The sequence below is a fragment of the Talpa europaea genome, assembly GCF_964194135.1.
Source record: "Talpa europaea genome assembly, chromosome: 1".
Lineage (NCBI taxonomy): Eukaryota > Metazoa > Chordata > Mammalia > Eulipotyphla > Talpidae > Talpa > Talpa europaea.
In genome coordinates this window covers 79,070,786-79,092,235 of record NC_140073.1, presented here as the reverse complement: position 1 = coordinate 79,092,235, position 21,450 = coordinate 79,070,786, and the positions used below count along the sequence as shown (strand labels likewise).

At 43.7% G+C, this 21,450-nt stretch overlaps 1 protein-coding gene across 1 annotated transcript in view; it reads right to left on the bottom strand.

The window, feature by feature from the left end:
- Positions 1-18,580, bottom strand: part of MGAT5 (alpha-1,6-mannosylglycoprotein 6-beta-N-acetylglucosaminyltransferase) — a 196,558-nt gene extending 177,978 nt beyond the window's left edge. The window contains exon 1 of the mRNA XM_084255260.1: positions 18,311-18,580. Within this exon, the coding sequence (XP_084111386.1) occupies positions 18,311-18,551 (241 nt within the window). The 5' untranslated portion in view covers positions 18,552-18,580. The remainder of the gene's footprint in view (positions 1-18,310) is intronic.
- Positions 18,581-21,450: the final 2,870 nt, after the last annotated feature.

The following is a 21,450-nucleotide window of genomic DNA, read 5'->3' as shown; positions in this document are numbered from 1 at the left end:
GCCAAGGGCCTTTGGTGGGCTGTTCAGGCCATGTCAGAGGCGGCCCACAAGAAGGTGCAGCCGGCCCAGACTCTGTGACTCTGCGAAGTTTTTCACTTCTCTTCCTTCGGAGGTCAGCTGCTGGGTGCTTCTTTTTTGTCCATTGGCATTCAGGAACCAACTCAGTGAGGCTGAGGCCAGGAACCAAGAGTCGGAGTGTGCATCTCAGCGAGTGCAGGAGGCCAAGGTGGCGCCTGCCCTGCCTTATATCCTCTTTCGGGGCCCCCACCTACAAGTCTGATTGGACCAGTATCAATCCTATGGCTGATTGGACCATTTACCAATCAGCTCATAGCTTTCACCTGATCGGTCCAATCTACTATCCAGGCACCAAATCCACGGGCTTCTCTACTGCCAGCAGCTGGAGGGAGCCACAGGGCTGGAGCTGGCCCTGTGCTCCCATGCCCACCCCCATGTTCCTCTCTGCAGCCCTAAATCAGGGGCTACATGCCCTGGCGTGGCACAGTAGGAGAACCACTGCGCCTGCCATCACTGCTGGCTTCTGCCTACAGCCTGAACCCCAGTGGGGCCACTGGTAGCTGGCAGTGAAATACCTATCACCTGCTTCTGCATGTATTGCCCACAAGCAGTGCTCTGGGGCCAAGTGCCAGTGCCCCTCGTGTGAGTCTGTTTTAATAAGTACTTTAACTGTATTAAAAACATAAGTGAAACAAAGTTTTCCGCTGGAAAAAATGTTCTCAACCTTCCTAAAGGACCCTCTCCCATGGTGCTGCATGGCTTAACCCCCATATTCAAAGGGTCATGAGCTCATCCTCCACCAGGGGCCACAGTCCCATGGTCAGCAAGACTCACATTCTGTCCTTGCACATCAGCAGCTGGCACACGCAGCAGAAGCTGTCACCAGCTCTGCCCTCACACTGAATCTGAAGTGTTGCCTGGTTCTCCAGAGTTCTGAAGACTGTCAGAGGCCGCCTCGCAGCTGGGGGCCAGGGCACAGCTGAGAGGCAGCTGTATTCAGTATAAAGAAACCACTCCTCAAATAAAGGCTATCCATCTCCCCCACCTCAGCATCTTTGCCTGGAGCCTGTATTGCCAGCAAGGAGTCCACTTGTAAAAAAAAATGATATTAATATTCCCAGCAATTGCAGTTAGCCAGACAGAGAAACCTCGTTTCTCTAGTTTGGGTTAAGTCAGTTTCTCAACTTCAACACCAACGACACTTTGGGCCAGATAAATCTTTGTTGAGGGGGGCTCTCCTGGGCCCTGTAGGTCTCTAGACAGTAAATGACAGTAGCAATATCCCCACTGTGACAACCAGAAAGGTCTCCAGACATCACTAATATGTCCCTTGAAGGGTAAAATTGCCCCCACTAGAGAACTACTGAATTGGGCACATTTTTCCAATGCTTGCCTTGCCTGCCTTCTCCCCTCCACTGCCCGTAGGTGCAGATATTGAGAGAGAACTGTGACAGAGGGTTATGGGTCAGGGAATGGCCATGAGAAGCAACTCGCTTGAATTTGCATTATGTGTGAATTCCACTCATGGAGGCACTGGCGACACAGCCACATTATGATGGAAGAATAACGAGGGAGGTTGGCCTTCCTATGGAAGCGGACAGAAGGCAGACCATGCTAATAGTCCCTGCAGGGCTGGTAACCTTCTGCAATGATGTTGGCAAGATTACTGGACAGAGTCCCCGACACAGTTGTTGGTAACAGTCACTGGTGGCACAAACCCTAGGTAGGATTTGAAGTTGTCACAGCAGCATTAAGATTCTTTCTTGATTCTTAATATACAGTCCACCAATAAATATGATCTACTATCTCGTATTGGTCCCACCTACCAGAGACTGACCTTTTGTAACTCTGTGACAAGGTACAAATAAGCGAAATCACGACGTTGGGAAGGATACTGATGTTCACTATTACAACTACTGCCACAACACCGCTACTGCTGCTACTATTCTACCATCACTACCACCATTTATTTAGCTATTTCTGCCAGTTACCATCAGCCATCTACATGGATTAATCCTTCCAGGACAACATGAACATGAGCTGTTGTTCCCAGCCGCATTTCACAGACACTTAATCTCTGTTGTGATTTACTTAACTTGCCCCAGTTGACTACAGACCCAGGGTTAAAACCCAGGTCTAGTCCTACAACCTACGCCTACCATGTAAACAAACTTCCCTGAACCACTAGGGACCAGCTTGCCAGCAAGCATCTCTAATCTGCTGCTTCTGAATACTCTTTTCAGGGATTAGCCTTGGGGCTTTGCCATGTGTTTTAGTTAAATCATATCCCAACCACCCTCAAGACTCACTAATGCCACTGTTCTGTGAGCAACTCCAACACTAAAAAAAGAAAGACTATGCCTGTCCATACCATCTGCTTTAAAATGAAAGAAGATTTTAAGACCACGAAAAACCTTGGGTTCCCCAAGCATTTTTACCTGGATAATCATGTTTTCTCTCCCAATATGAAGAGGGAAAAAGCCCACTTTAAACACAAGCAACTATTTGAGTCACTATTCAAAACAGTCCCACATCAGATAAAAGATTCCACTCCTAGGTATTTACCCAATGGACACAGAAACATTAATTCAAAAGGGCACCTGCACCCCTATGTTTATAGCAGCACTATTTACAATAGCTAAGCTATGGAAACAACCCAAATGCCCATAAATAGAAATAGATGACTGGATAAAGAAGATGTGGCATATATACACAATGGAATATTACTCAGCAATCAAAAAAGGTAAACTCATGCAATTTGCAGCAACATGGATGGAGCTAGAAGGAATCATGTTCAGCAAAATAAGCCAGAAAGAAAAAGAAAGTACCAGATAGTCTCACTCACAGCAGGAATTTAGAAAACCTAAATAAGGGGCCAGAAAAAAGACTAATTATAATAAAGACAAAATCAAAATCAACAAGCAACTATAAACCAGAGACACACTACGGGGGGTGGGGAGGAGGAAGGATTAGGGTCAAAATACAGGAGATGGGAATTGTATGGGGACTATAACCAAAATGAAAATGCATCCATTGAAAAATGAAAAATGATGTAAGAATTATGTGAAATTAAAAAAGAGATACTGTCAACAAAGAATGCCAAGTCCATCTTTGTATCCTTACCCACTTGCACAGGGTCTAGCATGATAGTGCTCAGTTAATATGCATTACATAAGTGATTGAATAATCAGCCAACCAAAAAATGAACTGTCTAATAACAAAATTATACCTTTCATAAATTGTACATTTCTAGGTGATAAAATTATTCCTCACCTTTGAGTTCTGCAGAAAAACCTGTAAAAACTGTTAACAACCTTACTGTAATTTTAAATACTAGAGGTTTTTTGTTTGTTTCTAGTCTTTTTTTAAGATTTATGTGTGCAAGAACTGGGGTACAGGCCAGAGGTGTGGGGGGGGGGGTGAGAGGATTCCCCAGAGACAGAGTGGGGAGCAGAACAGGAGGATCTACTGAAATACACTGCTGAGGGGAGCAGTGGGCGAGTCAGGAGAGGTCTGCTGCACCATGTGGGTAGCTCCCTGGCTGGGGATCGAACTTGTGCTGCAATGGCTGCAGACCGCTTCATAGGTTGCATCCTAACCCCTTGCACCACCAGGGAGGTCCTGTTTTTCGTCTTAATGATAACCCAATTATCCAATAAGACTTTATAACCAAGAATAATTATAAAGAGTTTAATAAAGGAGGGTGAAAATATTCCTCCAAATTCTAGTATAATTTTACATTTATCATTGTGTTTTACAATTATTATAGCAATAAAATGTATCTTCAGCAGGATTACTATTTTCAGTTACTAACAGGTTTTGAAAGAGTTGTATGTGCTTCAAAGCTTTACCAATACAAATTTAATCTCAATACTACAATTCCGCATTCCTAAAACTAACTGTACATGATAAAGGTGAGCTCAAAGTAGGTGAAAACACTTCGAATAGTCCTCTGGGGAAAGTAGGGTTTCATTTCTATCATGCCAGAATTTTTTTTGATAAAGGGAGAGATAGACAAAATCTTAGGAAGAGGTGGTCTGACAACTTCTATAAAAATGTGCACATGAAGTCATGACATTGGTAGTAAGAAGGTGATTGGCAGATGCTGTCTCATCCTGGGAGCAGAACAGCCCAAGGCATATCACAGCCAGCTACACTTTTTACAGCTGTCATGTAAGGAGATGAGATCTTAGCACCAAGGAAGATCACACTGCAGAATAAAAGTGAGTAGGTCTATGAGTTTACGGTTTGTGAGACTAGGTGGTGAACCCTGATTGCCCAGATCATATGGTCAATCAACATTTGAGGATTTATCAAGAAAGTCTGTGCTTAGAGCTCTGGTGGTTCTGCTGGACCCATACTGTAGCCTGGGAACATATTCCAAAGCAGTGGTTCTCCAGCCTGCTCACAATCAGGCTTACCTGTGCTGCCAGTTCCCAGACCCCATCCTCAGAACTACAAAACCCACATGTCAAGGATTCTGGGCACAGCCATAGTGGAGAACATCTATCTGTGCTTTCTCCTAATGCAAATCCCTCTTCACCATAGTGGCCCACAGAGGCAATGAGCCACAGAGGCAGTGAGCCACAGAGCACTTTCACTGTGCTGAGAAACCAGCAAAGACAGGGTGTTAATGAAAAAGGAATGTGCTAATAAAAAAAGAATTAACTCCAATCTCTCCTTCCCAATGACAGCCTGGACTGTCAAGTTTCATCAATTCTATATTTTTAAATTACTTTTAAACTGACCTTTCCACAGAAAGATTATACAGTTATCATCAAGACCAAAATACAGTGCATTCATTATGTACAAGGACATTCAAAGCAATGTTAGTTCTTAAAAAGATAGTGTCATTTATTACAGGTAAGACCTGGAATCTCCCCAAATAGCCAATAAAAAGATTACATTATAGTACACCTATCCCTTCATAAGGGAACAAATCTCTAGATTGGAAACTCCAAGGCCCAGATCTGTCTTATTATCCCTGCTTCTCACCACTATCTATTACTACCAGGAACTGATAAATATTTGTTGAATGGATAGCTGAAAAAGAAAAAGTATGACCATTAAAAAAATCCAATGACATCAGAAAGTACAATAAAGATGAGTTTTAAAGACTGTATATAAAATATCCCAATTTACTGAAAACAAACATGCACATACTTATTCATTTAAAAAAGGAATGGAGGGAAATCAAAATTTATCTGAGTTTTGAGTGAGGAATATTATATTTTTTATTCTTTATTTGTAAGGATACGAAAGTGGGTGTGCCGTCATCTCTGTCATTGTGTTTTTTATTGACAACATATTTTGGATCAGCTATTTTAAATAGAGGTTCAAATAGCTGCTTGAGCTGAAAATGTACTGCATTTTCTTTCAGACTGAAACATGCCTAGGCCAGGCAAATGCCTAGAGAGTAGAAGGTTTTTCAGGTCTTATATTCCATATGTTGTCAATTTTATATCAATGTATTTTAAAATAAATACAATGTAGTGACTTGTACCACCAGAAGGAAAAGATACAAGTGGGCTGGTATTAGGTAGAAATCTCTCAGTCACAGATCCACACTTCCTTATCTCATTGGAATTCCTCAAGTCACACAGTGGACAATTCATTTGCACTAAATTTACACACCTGCCTTCAGCCTGCAGTTGTCATGGCAGAATCAGGACACAAAAGGGTGTCAAAAGGTGCTCATAAAGTCAAAGAGCAGCTCAGATGCTCAGTAGACCTTCTCTATGAGTTATAAAAATGGATTCAAGTTTGTTTTTTTAAGATTTACTTATTTATACAAGAACCGGGGTACAGGCCAGAGGCACAGGAGGGTGAGAGGATTCGCCAGAGACAGAGCGGTGAACAGTACAGGCAGACTGACTGAAAACACTGCTGATGAGGGGAGCAGCGGACGAGATAGGAGAGGTCTGCTGTGCCATGTGGGTATCTTCCTGGCCAGCCAGGAATCGAACCGGCACTGCTGAGGCTGAGGACAGCTTCACAGCACTGCTCTCAACCCACTGAGCCACAGGGGAGGCCCTGGATTCAAGCTTTGACTCCAACTTGTAACTGGAAGTAAATGTTATTTCTGAGATGCTTCAGGGGGGTGTGCTTGGCATTTCAAGGAAATTTCTAAGCAGCAGAAGTGGAGAAAAGATCATATCTAGGCCTGTTCATGGTTTCAAGTGCTTTGTGAGACCAAATATTCAGAATAGAGTTCTTGTGCTGCTCTCAATTTTCCTAATACCTAGTCAGCCGCATGGAATAGGAGTTAAGGTTATGAGCCTTTTGAGGGGGAGAGGACTCAAGCTATTCAGACTTTTCTATGGAAAAAGACTCAGGCTCTGAGCAACTAAGCCCATTTTGTCAAGGTCCTCAACTGTGACTCTGGAACCCACACCTTCCAGTCAAGAAAGGGCAGCCTTGGAACAAGGCCCCTTCTAGCCCAGACCCCTTCTAGCCCACACCATCGACAGTACCTAGAGCACCCTCTTCACTCACATCGGTTATGTCCTGGCTCATAAAGGGAAGTTTTGTCACCTGAGCAGGGCCATGCCAAACACATTTCCTGGTTCCAGAATGCCCCTATCACTCCATGTTGGACGCTACCACACCTTCAGACGAGGACCCGGAAGAAGCCAAAGGGTTCCTGTCTAGAGTTCAGAGCAAGTTTCAGCTGGCACAGAGCCTGGTATCAGTGCTGTGGGAGCAGCCCCAGGTGATTCTGGAAGACAGTGCTGCCTGTCCTTGTTTAAGAGTGCGGTGGCAAGTTTTCCTTCCTCTGGAGAAAAACCTATTTCTTATGTCTGGTTGGGCCAGATCCCTGTGAATACTAAGAGCAGCTACAAAAGTAGTTCCTTAAGCCCTGTGCTCAAATAAACAATTTCAGGTCTACTTGGAGAATTCTGATTGGGTGGTAACAGACGCAGGTACATGCAGACCAAGATTAAAGTAACTGACAATGACAAACACATTTTACTACTCTAAGTGTATTTATTAATAAGCTTTGTCATATGCGATCCTTACAACAACTGTATGAGGAAAGTGTTGTTACATCCTATCTCACAGAAGAGGAAACCGGTTTTGAAACAGCAGTGACTTGCCCGAGGTCACATCTCTCATACAGAGATCTTGCACAGCCACATAAGAACACATTCTCACTGCCTTCCAGAACAAACAACAGTTCCCACATCAGGATCATGCATAATAGCTACTTAGATCCTGCAAGATGCAGACTCCTTATGGAATCTTTTCTCTTTTCCTGTATCTCTATAAACATTACCGTGGTTTTCAACTTAGCCCCTGCTGAAACTATATCGCACAGGAGGTTCCAGGGTATGGGGACAGGTGGCCTGCAAGCTATTCATTCATGGCTCCTACTATGTGGCGGGCATGTGCCAAGCCTTGGGGCACAGTGGGAAACAAAACCAAAATCCCTGCTTTTTATTTATTTTTTTTTTAGACTTTTTTCAAGATTTATTTATTTATACAAGCACTGGGTACAGTCAGAAGCGTGGGAGGGTGAGAGAATTCACCAGAGCCAGAGCAGGGAGCAGAGCAGGCAGAAGGACCGAAGTACACTGCTGAGCGGAGCAGTGGGTGGCAGGAGAGGTCTGCGTGCCATGTGGGACCCTCCTCCGGTGGCCGGGGAGCAGCCGGGGATCGAACTGGCGCTGCAGAGGCTGCAGGAAGCTTCACACCCCAGCGCTCAACCGCTGCGCCACTAGGGAGCCCCAAAATCCCTGCTTTTTAGTGATTACATTCTAAGCAGGGAAGAGAGATGATAAATAAAATAAACATGTGATGACAGGTATAGCAAACGACATGGAGAATGGGAACAAAGCAGGGGTTGGGCCCTACTTCAATGAAGGAAGGACACTGGAGTTGGACTCCGCTTTGGAAAAGAGAACAGAAGAGGAGGGAAGACCTGTGCCATTGGTAAGGAAGGTAACAGATGGAGGAACAAGCAAATCAGTGGTTCAGGGCCTTCCTAGTGGTGCAAGGGGTTAAGATGCAACCTATGAAGCTGTCTGCAGCTACTGCAGCACGAGTTCGATCCCTGGCCAGGGAGCTACCCACATGGTGCAGCAGACCTCTCCTGACTTACCCGCTGCTGCCCTCAGTAGTGCATTTCAGTCAGTCTGCCTGTTCTGCTCCCCACTCTGTCTCTGGGGAATCCTCTCACCACCACCACCCGCGCCCCTCGCACCTCTGGCCTATATCACAGTTCTTGTATGCATAAATAAATAAACCTTAAAAAAAATCAGAGGTTCAGAGATAGGAGAGTGTTTAGCCATCACCCACCGGCTGGTGCCAGAAGACAACTACAGGGCCAAGGTGGACGGTTCTACTGGGTGGCCACAGAAGCATGAGGTTGGGGCATTTAGTTCTGATCAAAAAAAGAGCAGAAAGAAGTTGGCAAGAGGAAGTTATTACAGGCACCAGGAAGACGAGGAATACAGCTTCAGGGGCCAGGACATTCTGTGCCTCAGAGTCAAACCAGTCATATGTGCATTCCCTCCTCACACCAGGCCTGGAAGCAGCAGCAGCGGTGTGGCACGGAAGAACAAGTCTTGTTGATGTGGGGAGGAGCAAAATGAGCCTCCAGTTCTTCTCAGAGACCCATATCCTGGTGTATTCCTGTCTAAATCACTCCTGAGGTCTTCCGCAGACTTCCGGCCTACTGGGCGTGTGAACTTGGCCTAGCTGGGACGGGAGGCTGCACCAATACCATAGATCACTGGAAAAGTCCCAAGCCCCAAAGAGGACTATTTTAGATTTCAAGAATTTTAAAGCAGAAAGCCTTTCTTTAATCACACCAGCCACATCACTGCAGAGTAACCAAGGCTTCCTTACACCAAACAGCCCAGCTTTTTTCCCCCTACCGTTTTTATTCCAAGAACAGTTTATTACCCCAAGAACAGTTTATTACCCCAAGGGCAGGAAATTTTTGCTTCTGCGATGGTGGTTTTCCACATCACCTGAACCCTCAGAAAAACAGGCCATTGATGACATTTATAGGAACAAGGGTAAAAAAAAAAAAAGTAAAAACCTTTTCAAAAATATTCTTTACAGGCTTGTATCTCTAATGAATCTAATTTAAGTGTTTTCCTTTTCTTCTTTTTCATAGGACAGGTGGATAAAACACTTGTGAAAATGGTTGTCTGAACTCAGATGACCTAGACCTGCAACCCCTTTTCAGAGTCACCTCAGCAGCCAGGTCAGTGTCTCAGTGGGGCGTCCCACTGCCTTCCAAGCAGAAACCAAAGTTATGTCAATGTCTTAAGAACGGGCACCCCCAGGCCAATGAGAGCCACCTGAAGACCAAAGCGATGCTCATTCGAGACTAGCATCCAAAAACCCTACCTGGTTCTTCACTCTGTACTCTACACATGCCCCACCTCCTTGAGGAAACAGGAAGAACTTCCTTCTTAGCTCCCTGACTGTACTTCCTTTTCCGCCTGTTCCTCAGACACCACTGCCCTCCACACTGCTCCCTGCTCAGCTGCAGCAGCCTCCATCCTGCAGTGCACACGCCTGCCTTGGTGCCTTCTGCCTGGTATGCTCTGCCTTCAACTCCCTCCCCGCATCTCACCAGGGACCCCCTGGTGTCACTAGTGTTAAAAGACACCTTCTGGGAAAGATCTTCTGTGACCTTCTCAGCCTAAGGACGCTTTCTTAAAATCACATGTCCCAGTGTCATTATTCTTTTTGGAATTTTAAATGTATCTCACATTCTCTTGTTGAGGTATTATTCTCCCCTCCAAAAAGAACATAACCTTCATGAGAGCAGGGAGCTAGTCTTCCAGTCATGTAAACAAAGCTGCACACACTTGCAGCCAATAACAGACATTTATTTCTCAAAGTGCCAGGCTAGAGGGTAAGAGCCAAGGGGACAGTCCCAGAAGTTCAGTGAATCAGGAGACAAGATAAGGCAGAGCAGGAGGAGTCAAGGAAGGGCAGGTTTACAGACCTGGAGGACAAGGGGAACAGATTCTGAGGGCACGGGCGAGCCCTACACAATCCTCTCTGGAGTATCAGAGAAGCTGAAGGCTGACAGCTGCCTCACCCTCAGCCTGTGGCCTCTCCAGGGTAGAGGTAGTGCCTGGAGAAACAAGTAGGTGAACCACCGCAGGGTTAATAAGATGTGGATGAGCCATGGGGGCAGTCTCTGGTCAGCCCATTTCCATTTTTGTTAATTAGAGAACACAAGTGGACCAGGCCTGTCCCTTTAGATAAAAGGTGGTCACTGGGGATCAGAATTTGGGTCAGGCCATCAGAGACAGAGATCAATTCACCTCACAAACAAGAACAGCATTGAAGGGGCTGAGTGACACCACTCATGACGTAATTCCCGAGAAGTCACTGACAGGCATGACCCTGCTGGGTGTACTGGGACACGCAGTTGAGGCTGCTCCACAAACTCCTCCCGAGTTACAGAGACGGGTATGGCAATGCCCTCCACACCCCAAGAATGAATGTTCCCACTGTTCCATATCTTCCAGGCCCCACTTTTGAATTTCCAAAGCCCCAAAGAAGTTCAAAAGTCTCCTTTCAAATCACTAAGACCGGGTGGGGGAGGGGAGATACTGGTCCAGCTTTCTACTGTTGCTTGAGAACTTGTCACACTAGCAATTACAGCAACTTCATGACAGTTCCCTGTCCACACTTCCACATTTGCCTGGTGAGGGGGGATCGACACCCCACTCTAAAAGTTCTTGTGTCTCCAGGGACAGGCCAGGCAGCCAGGATATGGCAAAGCCACAAAATGGCTGACACCAAAGCTCACACTCCCAACTGCTAACCTCTCCACCTGCCACTCAGAAGAAGAATTTCCATGCAACAGAGAAACACTGCATTTAGATGTGTACCTTGTGAAGCAGATGTCCTGAGAGCATCCAAAGTCAGAGATAAGGGAGTCATGGCACCCCAAACAAGGTAGAAAGACCGACTCATGGACTTTCTACATCAGGTATTTATAAGAATTTTGGGCAAAGGATCAACAGTGAACATTTTAGGCTTTGCTGTCTCTGTGACAAACACTGGGCTCTGCCACTGTAGTGCAAAAGCAGTCACAGACAATGAATAAATAATGGGGTGGGCTGGGTTCCAAGATGCTTCATACACAAAAATAGGAGGATCCAACCCAAGGCCAGAGTTTGCTGACCATGCCTTAGACCCTTGGAGCCCTGGAAAATTGTTGAGTCAGGAGGGACATGATCAGATGAGTGTTTAGGATGAACTATGTTGACTGCCCAGAGATGGAGTCAGCATGTTTTAGATGTTCTATGGAATAAATACCGGTACTATCAAGTTTCTGTTACTACAGTTGAAAACACATAAGGTCGCTGCGCTTCAATAAAACTTTGTTTACACAGACAGAGGTCCAAATTTACCAACCGATCATAGTTTACTGAACCCTGGTGCTCCAGGATCTCAAATAATGGATTCTAATAAACTGCTGATAATCTAAAATCAGCCACTGTGACTCTCCAAACACCTGCCACAGCCACTAAGGACTCATTTATCTCCTATAAAGAGCCTCCAATTTTATCAATATGGGGATGGGAAAAGAAAGGATGGGGGTTTTATTTTTTGTCAATTAAGTGGATTTATTCCAGATAGCCACCAGCTTTTCACTCTTTCAGATCATCTGGGTGGTATTCTGTATACAGGATACTTTTGTGGCAGAAAAAGAGACTGCAAACCAAAGACTCATAAATCTCATCCCCCCTCCACCAGCCCAGCTAGACCACTCAACACCCGCAGTCTCTGCATCTCCATTTGACATTGCCCACAGAGATGCCAGCCTACTGACACATCCCCAACTGATACTGATGGATTTAGGGGATGCACACATTTGTAGAATGGCTCTCAGGTTACCAAGACTAGCCCTAAACTAGACCAACCTACTCAACACCAGTTGCTGATGGCCAAAACTGGGAACCAGGGAGAAGGCTAGGATGCCAAACTTTAAATAATAAAAACCAGGTGTCTGCTTGAGAACTTTCCATGAGACAAAGCTATTGGATAACTGTTGCTGTTTCTACTCTTAGTGTCGTATTCTCCAAAACGGGAAGGTGGCAATTTTCTCCCCCCATTTATTTTTTTTAAAGATTTATTTATGCATACAAGAGCTGGGGTGAAGGTAAGAGACGTGGTGGGTGAGAGGATTCACCAGAGACAGAGTGGGGAGCAGAACAGGCAGATGTACTGAAATATACTGCTAAGGGGAGAAGAGGGCAAGTCAGGAGAGGTCTGCTGCACCATGCTGGTCACCTCCCTGGCTGGTGATGAACTCGTGCTGGTGATGAACTCGTGCTGCAGTGGCCACCAATAGCTTCACAGAGCTGCAATCTCAACCTCTTGTGCCACCAGGGAGGCCCCTCCTCCTTCCCCATTTCTACATTTTTAATTACCACAACTAGGGGGCACACTACGGCATCTTGTGGGAAGAAACAGCAGAGATCCTCCTAAACACCCTAAAATGCTGGAACACATATCACCAACAAAGAATAACCGTCCCAAGTGTCAGTAGTGCCAAGGGGAGAAAATGGGACTTCACACAGTATGACAGTGCCTCAAGCACCTATTCACAATCCAATTAAATTTCAGAAACTCAGCTCCAAAGACCACTTTGATTGATATGGCTGGTTGATTAGATGAAAGAGAGAAACAGCAGTGTGAGTTAAACTTGCTGATGGAGCTGTTTGTTGTCTCTTTGTTGTTTTGAGAAAGAAAAATTACTTTGCTGAGATTAATCTATAAAGAAAGCTGGAACAAATAATTTCTGTAGTTTCTTTGAGCTCCAAAGTCTTATGCATATAATAAGATGGGTGAAATTCTAACATTTTATGTTAGAGTTTTCTGGTAACTTCCCCCAAACCATGAAATCTCTATGAGGTTAAAAAGTGAAGGCCAGGGTCTCCCCTGGTGGCACAGTGGTTGAGCGCTGGGCTGCGAAGCTGCCTGCAGTCTCTGCAGCACCAGTATGATCCCCGGCTGCTGGCGAGGGCTCCACATGGTGCACAGACCTCTCCTGCTGCGCCCGCTGCTCCCCTCAGCAGTGTACTTCAGTCCTTCTGCCTGCTCTGCTCCCCGCTCTGGCGCTGGTGAATTCTCTCACCCTCCGAGCTTCTGACTGTACCCACTGCTTGTATAAATAAATAAATAAATCTTTAAAAAAGAAAAAGTGAAAGCCAGATCATTGTACTTTGGAATATGGAGAAAGGCTACTGAGATATTTAAGAGTACACAGAAATAAAGTCCAAATAAACAACTGGAGAAATTGAAAGTTTGTACATTTACCATTCGTGTAGGAAGAAACTGCTACTGAATTAATATCCATCACCCCCAAAAAATATCCATCACCCCCAAAACGTATAACATGGATTGCCCTCAATCAGAAACTTGAAAACAGCATCTGTTTTACTTGTTACAGTTTACCTATTACACACTGGTATTAACATTGGCAACAATATATTTTTTCCTGACAGTCTACCTACAGTATTCAGGAAACATTATAAAGGATCAAAGTCCATAAGTAAAAATGCACCCTCTCTCTAAAGAAGGTAGATGGCCTATAGGCACATGAAAATATCCAACATCACTTATTATTATAAGGAAATTGCAAATTCAAAACCACAATGAGAAGCCACCTCACTCTTCTGAGAAAGGCCCATATTAAAAAGAATGGAAACAACAAATGTCGGCAAGGGAGCGGGGGAAATGGGAACATACACTCATCCATTATAGGTGGAAAGGTAATTTGGTGCAGCCTCTATGGAAAATGGTTTGGAAATCCCTTAAAAAAATGAAAAAGGAAATGGCATATGATCCATCAATACCACTGCTAGGCATTTACCCAAAGCATATAAAAATTCTAACACCAAAAGATTTATGCACTCCTGTGCTCCTAGCAGTATTTATTTATTTTGCCTTTTTTTTAATTAATAAATTTTATTTTTATATTCCCCATACAATTGCAATCCCCCCATTCTGACCCCAATCCCTCCCCTCCCACCCCCCACCCCCCAAAAAGTGTCTCTGGTTCATAGTTTTTGTTGATTTTGATTTTCACTTTCTTATAGTTATTCATTTTCCTGGTCCCTTATTTAAGTATTCTAGATTCCTGCTATGAGTGAGACCATCCGGTATTTTTCTTTTTCTTTTTGGCTAATTTCACTGAGCATGATCCCTTCCAGCGCCATCCATGTTGCTGCAAATTGCATGTGTTTATCTTTTTTGAATGCTGAGTAATATTCCATGGTGTATATGTACCACATCTTCTTGATCCAGTCATCTATTTTTGGGCATTTGGGCTGTTTCCAAAGCTTAGCTATTGTAAATAGTGCTGCTATAAACATAGGGGTGCAGGTGTTCTTTGGAATTGATGTTTCTGTGTTCTTTGGGTAAATACCTGGGAGTGGAATTGCTGGATCCTGTGGAAGCTCTATGTTTAGTAGGTCCAGAAATCTCCACACAGCTCTCCATAGTGGTTGGACCAGTTTGCACTCCCACCAACAGTGCAGAAGAGTTCCTTTTTCTCCACAACCTCGCCAACATTTGTTGTTGCTAGTTTTTTTAATATGTGCCATTCTCACTGGTGTGAGATGGTATCTCATGGTAGTTTTGATTTGCATTTCCCTGATTGCAAGTGATGTTGAACATTTTTTCATATGCCTGTTGGCCATTTGCATTTCCTCTTCAGAGAAGTTTCTTTTTAGCTCCTCTGTCCATTTTTTGACTGGATTATTTTCTTTGTTGTTGTTGAGTCTCATCAGCTCTTTGTAGATTTTTGTGATCAGTCCTTTATCATTAGTGTTGTGTGCAAAAATTTTCTCCCAGTTGGTGGGGTTTCTCTTTGTTTTTGTTATTGTCTCTTTTGCTGTGCAGAAGCTCTTTAATTTGATGTAGTCCCAGCTGTTTATCTTTGCCTTCACTATCACTGCTTTGGGTGATGTGTCTGTAAAGATGTCTTTGATATGCAAATCACGTAGTGTTTCGCCTATATTTCCTTCTATGTATTTTATGGTTTCAGGTCTCATGTCTAGTTCTTTAATCCATTTTGAGTTGATTTTTGTGTATGGTGTGAGGTAGTGGTCAAGCTTCATTCTTTTGCATGTAGCGACCCAGTTTTCCCAGCACCATTTATTGAACAAACTTTCTTTGCTCCAATGCATAGTCTTTGCTCCTTTGTCAAATATTAGTTGACCATAAATCTGTGGGTTTATTTCTGGATTTTCTATTCGATTCCATTGGTCTGTATGTCTGTTCTTGTTCCAATACCATGCCATTTTGATGATTATGGCTTTGTAGTAGAGTTTGAAGTCTGGGAGTTTGATGCCTCCATTCCCTTCTTTTTTTTTTTTCAGGAGAGCTTTGGCTATTCGGGGTTTTTTGTGATTCCATATGAATTTCATCAATAATTGTTCTATTTCTTTGAAGAATGACATTGAAATTTTGATTGGAATAGCATTGAATCTGTATATTGCTTTTGGTAGGATGGCCATTTTAATAATGTTTATTCTCCCAATCCATGAGCAGGGGATGTTTTTCCATTTCTTTGTGTCTTCTTCTGTTTCTTTTAACAGTGTTTTATAGTTTTCTTTGTATAGGTCCTTTACCTCTTTTGTTAGATTTATTCCCAAATATTTGATTTTTTTTTGTTTCAATAATAAAAGGGATGGTTTTTTTTATTTTCTTCTTCTTCAGATTTATTGTTTGTATATAGGAAGGCTACTGACTTGCGTGTTGATTTTGTATCCTGCCACTTTACTGAACTGATTGATGAGTTGAATTAGTTTTTCTGTGGAGTTTTTGGGGTTCTCTATGTATATTATCATATCATCTGCAAAGAGTGATAGTTTGACTTCTTCTTTTCCTATTTGGATTCCTTGGATGTCTTTCTCTTGTCTTATTGCTCTGGCTAGGACTTCCAGTATTATATTGAAAAGCAGTGGTGAAAGTGGACATCCTTGTCTTGTTCCAGATCTTAATGGAATAGCCAAGTCATGGAACCAACCTTGGTGCCCAACAGACAACTGGATAAAGAAATTGTGGAATAGACACTCAATAGAATACTACTCAGCTAATTAAAAAAGATGAAATAGTGCCTTTTAGGACAAAATGGACAGATCTTAATGTGGTTATACTAAGTTAAATAAGTCAAAGTAAAAAACACATACTGGAGAGTTATTTGTAGAAAATAAATAAACGAAGATCACATACCGGCAAAGCACAGTAAAAATAATTCTTAGATTATGTGAAAAAAATGCAGCAATTACCGAGGGGGTGGTGGGGAGGGAGGAAGAGCTAGGGAAGGAAGGCAGTAGGTCACTGGCTTGGGAGTTTTGGTAGAGGTGAGTGAAGCATGTGTACATGGAGGTGTGAAAATGTAACCCCAAAGTCAGGGAGTATTTTAAATGGCTGACATATAAAATTTGAGGGGAAATTTTTTAAAGTCATTTTTTTTAAAGATTTATTTATTTATATTTATACAAGCACTGGGTACAGTCAGAAGCACGGGAGGGTGAGAGAATTCACCAGAGCCAGAGCGGGGAGCAGAGCAGGCAGAAGGACCAAGGTACACTGCTGAGGGGAGCAGCGGGCGGCAGGAGAGGTCTGCGCACCATGTGGGACCCTCCTCCAGTGGCCGGGGAGCAGCCGGGGATCAAACCGGCGCTGCAGAGGCTGCAAGCAGCTTCGCAACCCAGCGCTCAACCGCTGCGCCACCAGGGAGGCCCTGAGGGGAAATTTTTAAAACAATAATTTAAAACTTTAAGAATAACAAAATCTAGTTGTTTTTCAACATGGCCTTGAAAAAGTCACTTTTTTAAAATCCATCAGATCAAAAAAAGGTGGCATTTTATTTGGACATATTAAAAGAAAATGTCTATAGAGATTACCAAATCTTAAAGGAATTGACTAAATGCAGACAGTGTGATAGTAGACACTGTAAAAGAATTTTCAGTTATCCATTGAAAGTTACCACTTTTAATGAAAAATATAATAAAAATATGTAAATATATAATTCTTTAAAATCTACAAATTTTAATAACCAAGTTTCCTGGATCCTTTCAAAAAGAAAAAAGTACATGTAAAACTGAGTATGATTGCCTGTATTTGAACTCAAGCTTCAACCTATTACCGCATATTTTCAGGAATCATGATTTGAACTTCACACACATCAAGGAATGTTACCAGACTAGGTCACAAAGTGGAAACTAACCTTTCTCTACCCCATCAATCCATTCTCCTAGCTTGTTTAATATTTAATGCTCCAAACCCTGAGGCAACCGAAGTCTCTGCTCAATGATTAGTCTTGTCAATGAAGAAAACCAGGTCATCTTTTATAGATCAAGAAAACCAGGTCATCTTCTATAGATCAAGTCTATTTCTACACTCAGTGACCCCAAGAGAGTTAGACCAAGGGTTCCCCAAAACACAGTATGACACATTTCTCTCGCAATTTTTGCATTCTAGTTGCACACATATATAGTTTAAGTGTTATACATATACGATCTGTATATATATTTTATGTATATGTAAAAGATCAGAAAGATATACATTAAGTAGATTTACTTGTGATTTCCTTTTGTCTTACTGGTTTTTATTTTTGTTTGTCTATAGCTTCCAACTTTTTCTATATTAAGCCTAACTTTTGCTGAAAGAAAAGTAAGTAGTATTCCATGTGTGAATTCATTTCCTTTCATTCAACCTCTTTCAAAATGAATTTCACGTACCCGACCAAAAAAAAAAAAAAAAAAAAAAAAAAAAAGCTAGAGACAAGGGCAAGAAGCAAGTGCAATAAACTCTGAAGAAGCCAAAGGCTGAAGCTGTTAGCCAGCACATAAGCCCTGCACACTAGCCGGAGGAAGGCATTCATTCGCCTGAGTTTCTTGGCATCTACAGAACATTCCTCTGGGCCCTCCCTACCTCACCCCCACCAGCCCTAATTAAGCTTCGTTTAGGGAAGGGTAATGAGACTATTTTTCTACATTCCCTGATCATACTCCCAGATGAGATCATGCAGTCCAGAAATGTATTGAGGGGAAGGAGCTCACCATAGATACAACCAATAGAGCACTGACTCTTGTTGCCCCACTGCTCCAGGGGTTAAAAGTCAGTGTGTACAGAGCTCAGAATCTCCCAAAGGGTGTTGTTTTGACTTCTGCCAAGTCTCCCCCTGTGCAGCTCCCTGTCTATGGAGGAAGTGGTGAGGGCACACTCAATCCATGACAGACCACGTTTGCGCGTGCTGGTCCTTTCCAGCAAAGCCACGTAGCATAGCACTCACCATAAGCGGTCATGACTCCAGCGTATGGTCCGTCCACCACATTCCTGTTTTCTTCTGCCAGCGCCTTGATGTACCTCTTGCTGAGGTCCAAGATCTGCTCACGCAGCATGGAGCTGCTTTCAGGTTGAGTTCGCTGCTGGATGGTAAAATGGAGGAGCATCATGCCCCAAATAAAGCCAAAAGTCACGAGGAAAAATCCCAGCTTCTGAGAGGACAGCTTCCACGGAGTAAAAAGAGCCATTGCTCTCTGGCAACTTCACTGGCCCTTGGCTCTTACAATGAGGAAAAGAGACACAAATTCATGGTGTAGGTTTGTGGGTTCGTCGGTCTCACTCTGGCTCCTGTGTCAGCCGATTTCCTGTCCTCGCTTCCATTCTGCTGTGAAGAAGGAGGAAAATTAGCAGAGTGGTGACGGTAAGACACAGCGCAATAAACCAGAAGCTATGCTTTCACTTGACTAGCTCTAAAACGTGGACTTCCTTTTTTCTTAGTTTGCTGGTTCAAGATCTTATGATTCAGCCTGAGAGAAGAATTCTGGCGAGGCGACAAGAAGCTGTACAAATACGAAGGGGGAAATGTGTGTCTGAGCGTGTTAACAGGTGTAACGGGGCTGTTCCAGCCTGGACCAAGTTCAAAACAGGAAGCTTGTTTTGTAAGGTGGGGAGAAGATGGAAGGGTTTTTTCAGTGAATGTCAGCAAAAGCCCAAGTGGGGGGCGGAGTCATGTCACCAGCGGGCACTTTGTGCACGTGTAACTTAAGCTTACAAAGTCATTATTATGTGCTCTGGCAGGGATTAGAGCATGCAGCTGGAGAGGTGAGCAAGAAAGTGGATGCCCTCTTAGGGTAATCAGATGACAGAGGGGAAGAGCACCTCCACATTATTTGAGCATGGCCAGTTTTCATTAGCAATGTTGGGGGTCTCTTGAGGGGAGGGGAGGCCACCAGGCACTCTCTCCCCAGGAGCCAGCACAGACACTGTGGCACAGGTACCGAGTCACTTTTCCACTGAGGTGACTATGGATGAAACGCTCACCTTACCTCACCTACTTTTTTTCACACTTCAATATAGGAAATCTGGAGTACCCAACAGTTTGCTATCTGTTCTCATTTTCACTCATACCACAGGGCAAAATGAGAAGTTCAAAGGCATAGGTTTTCGTTTTCGTTTTTTTTTTTTTTAAGATTTATTTATTTATGCATACAAGAGCTGGGGTGTAGGCCAGAGGTGCGGGGGGTGAGGGTTTCACCAGAGACAGAGTGGGGAGCAGAACAGTTGGGCAGACGGAAATAACACTACTGAGGGGAGCGGTGGGGTAGACAGAAGAGGTCTGCTGCACCATGTGGGTCAGCTCCCTGGGTGGGGATCGAACTGCTGCTGCAATGGCTGCCGATAGCTTGATAGTGCTGAGACTTAAACCCCTGTGCCACCAGGGAGGCCCCCCAAAGACAGAGTTTTTAAGTAATGCAGCTAGATCCTATCTGATATCAGCATAGGTTGGACCAAGTTCCTAAATCAAGATTCCTAACAAAAGGGGCCTAACCATAGGTTGCAATGTGTTACAGATTAAGACATCCACACTTCTGCCAGAGTCCTGGGCCCAAGAAGCAAGCAGCTTACAAATGGTGCCATTTTCAAAGTGTGTCAAGGGAAGGCTGAGCAATGACCTCCTCCAGACTGACCCAAGATGCACTCAGAGTGCACATGTTTCCGATCAAAGGATTCTTCTTCATAAGCAGCAGTGCAGTGGGCCTGTGTTGGTCTGTTTCTCTGCCATTCCCTCACCTACCAACAGTCATCAGTAATGGATAACACAGCTGCTGAAATGGAGCCAACTCAGGGGATCTGGATTCTGGATAGACAAGTGCTCACCTCTGCTTAAAAATGCAAGTCAGGGCCCAAACACAGACATGATAAGGAACGGTAAGACATTAGACTGTTTGCTGATTTCTGTGTGGGATCCCATGATATCCTTTGTAGGATGCCCCTACAGACCTTCTCAGAGAAAGTCACCACCCCAGGGAAATGATAAAATACCTTCTAAGTGAATGTGTCCTCTGGGCGTTATGGGCCCTTTATTCAACCCTTTGGGGTGTAGCTCAGCTGAACAGCACCTGCTCTTTTCCCCCCTCCAGCCATTTTACAACCACATACAAGTGCTTGCTGCCCCCGGACCTGGGGACTGAACGTGAACACAAAGAATTCCCACCTCCAGGGGCTTCCGAAGCCTTCCTTCTAACTGGGTGCTGCCCTAGTTCCTCAGGAAGTGGCTGTGCTTCCTTGCCAGCACCCACACTCATTAGCCCTGTTGCCCCAGGGCTAAAGGGATTTTCCTGGAGCAAGTAAACTACCTGTTTTACCAAGAAAAAACATGCTTCTGGTGATTTGCTTTTCCTATTTTAGGAGAGAAGCCTAAACGTCGACAAGAATTACCTATCCACTTTGAGGAAGGAAACCGTATTCCGCTTCCTGATTCATCCCCTGAAGAAGCTGCTCAAGACTGCAGAGTTTAGGTAAAGGAAAGAACTAGGGCCTCAAGTGAACATGGTGGAGGCTGTCTTTGCCTGGAGGACAGTCACCCACCCAAGTGGTGTATTTGAGAGGCAAAAAGAGGTCAACAAACAGCCAAGGTTAAATTAACCCAGTACAGAACATACAAATTTGGAGTAAAAATCCCTAACTAAGAAGTTTTTAGGTCATAGTTCTGAGGACTCAGGGTCTAGATTTTAAGTAACTATTACTTACTCTTTGTCCAATGGAATCTATAGTTCGAAAATGACAGAAGCCGTATCAGCATATACACAAACACTCAGAAAATTAAATTAGAATGACTTTTTTATAATATTAACAAGATGTTAAAAGATGTTTCAAACTCATCATCAGGAAGACACCCCTAGAGTAATAGAAGGATAACAGGACAGAAATCTTCAGCAGAGGATTAATCCTGTAACAGGACTTAATGATAATCATCATTAAAAGCCACAGAATCAAGAGGTCACAGACCAACAGTGAACAAAAAGTTATCAATCAGACTAAGAATCTGCCTGCTTCTAGATCTTACAGCTGGATCCTCTAGCAAACTGCATCCATTGACACAAAGAGGACAACGCAGCAGATGATCTAATAACATTTCATTCCACG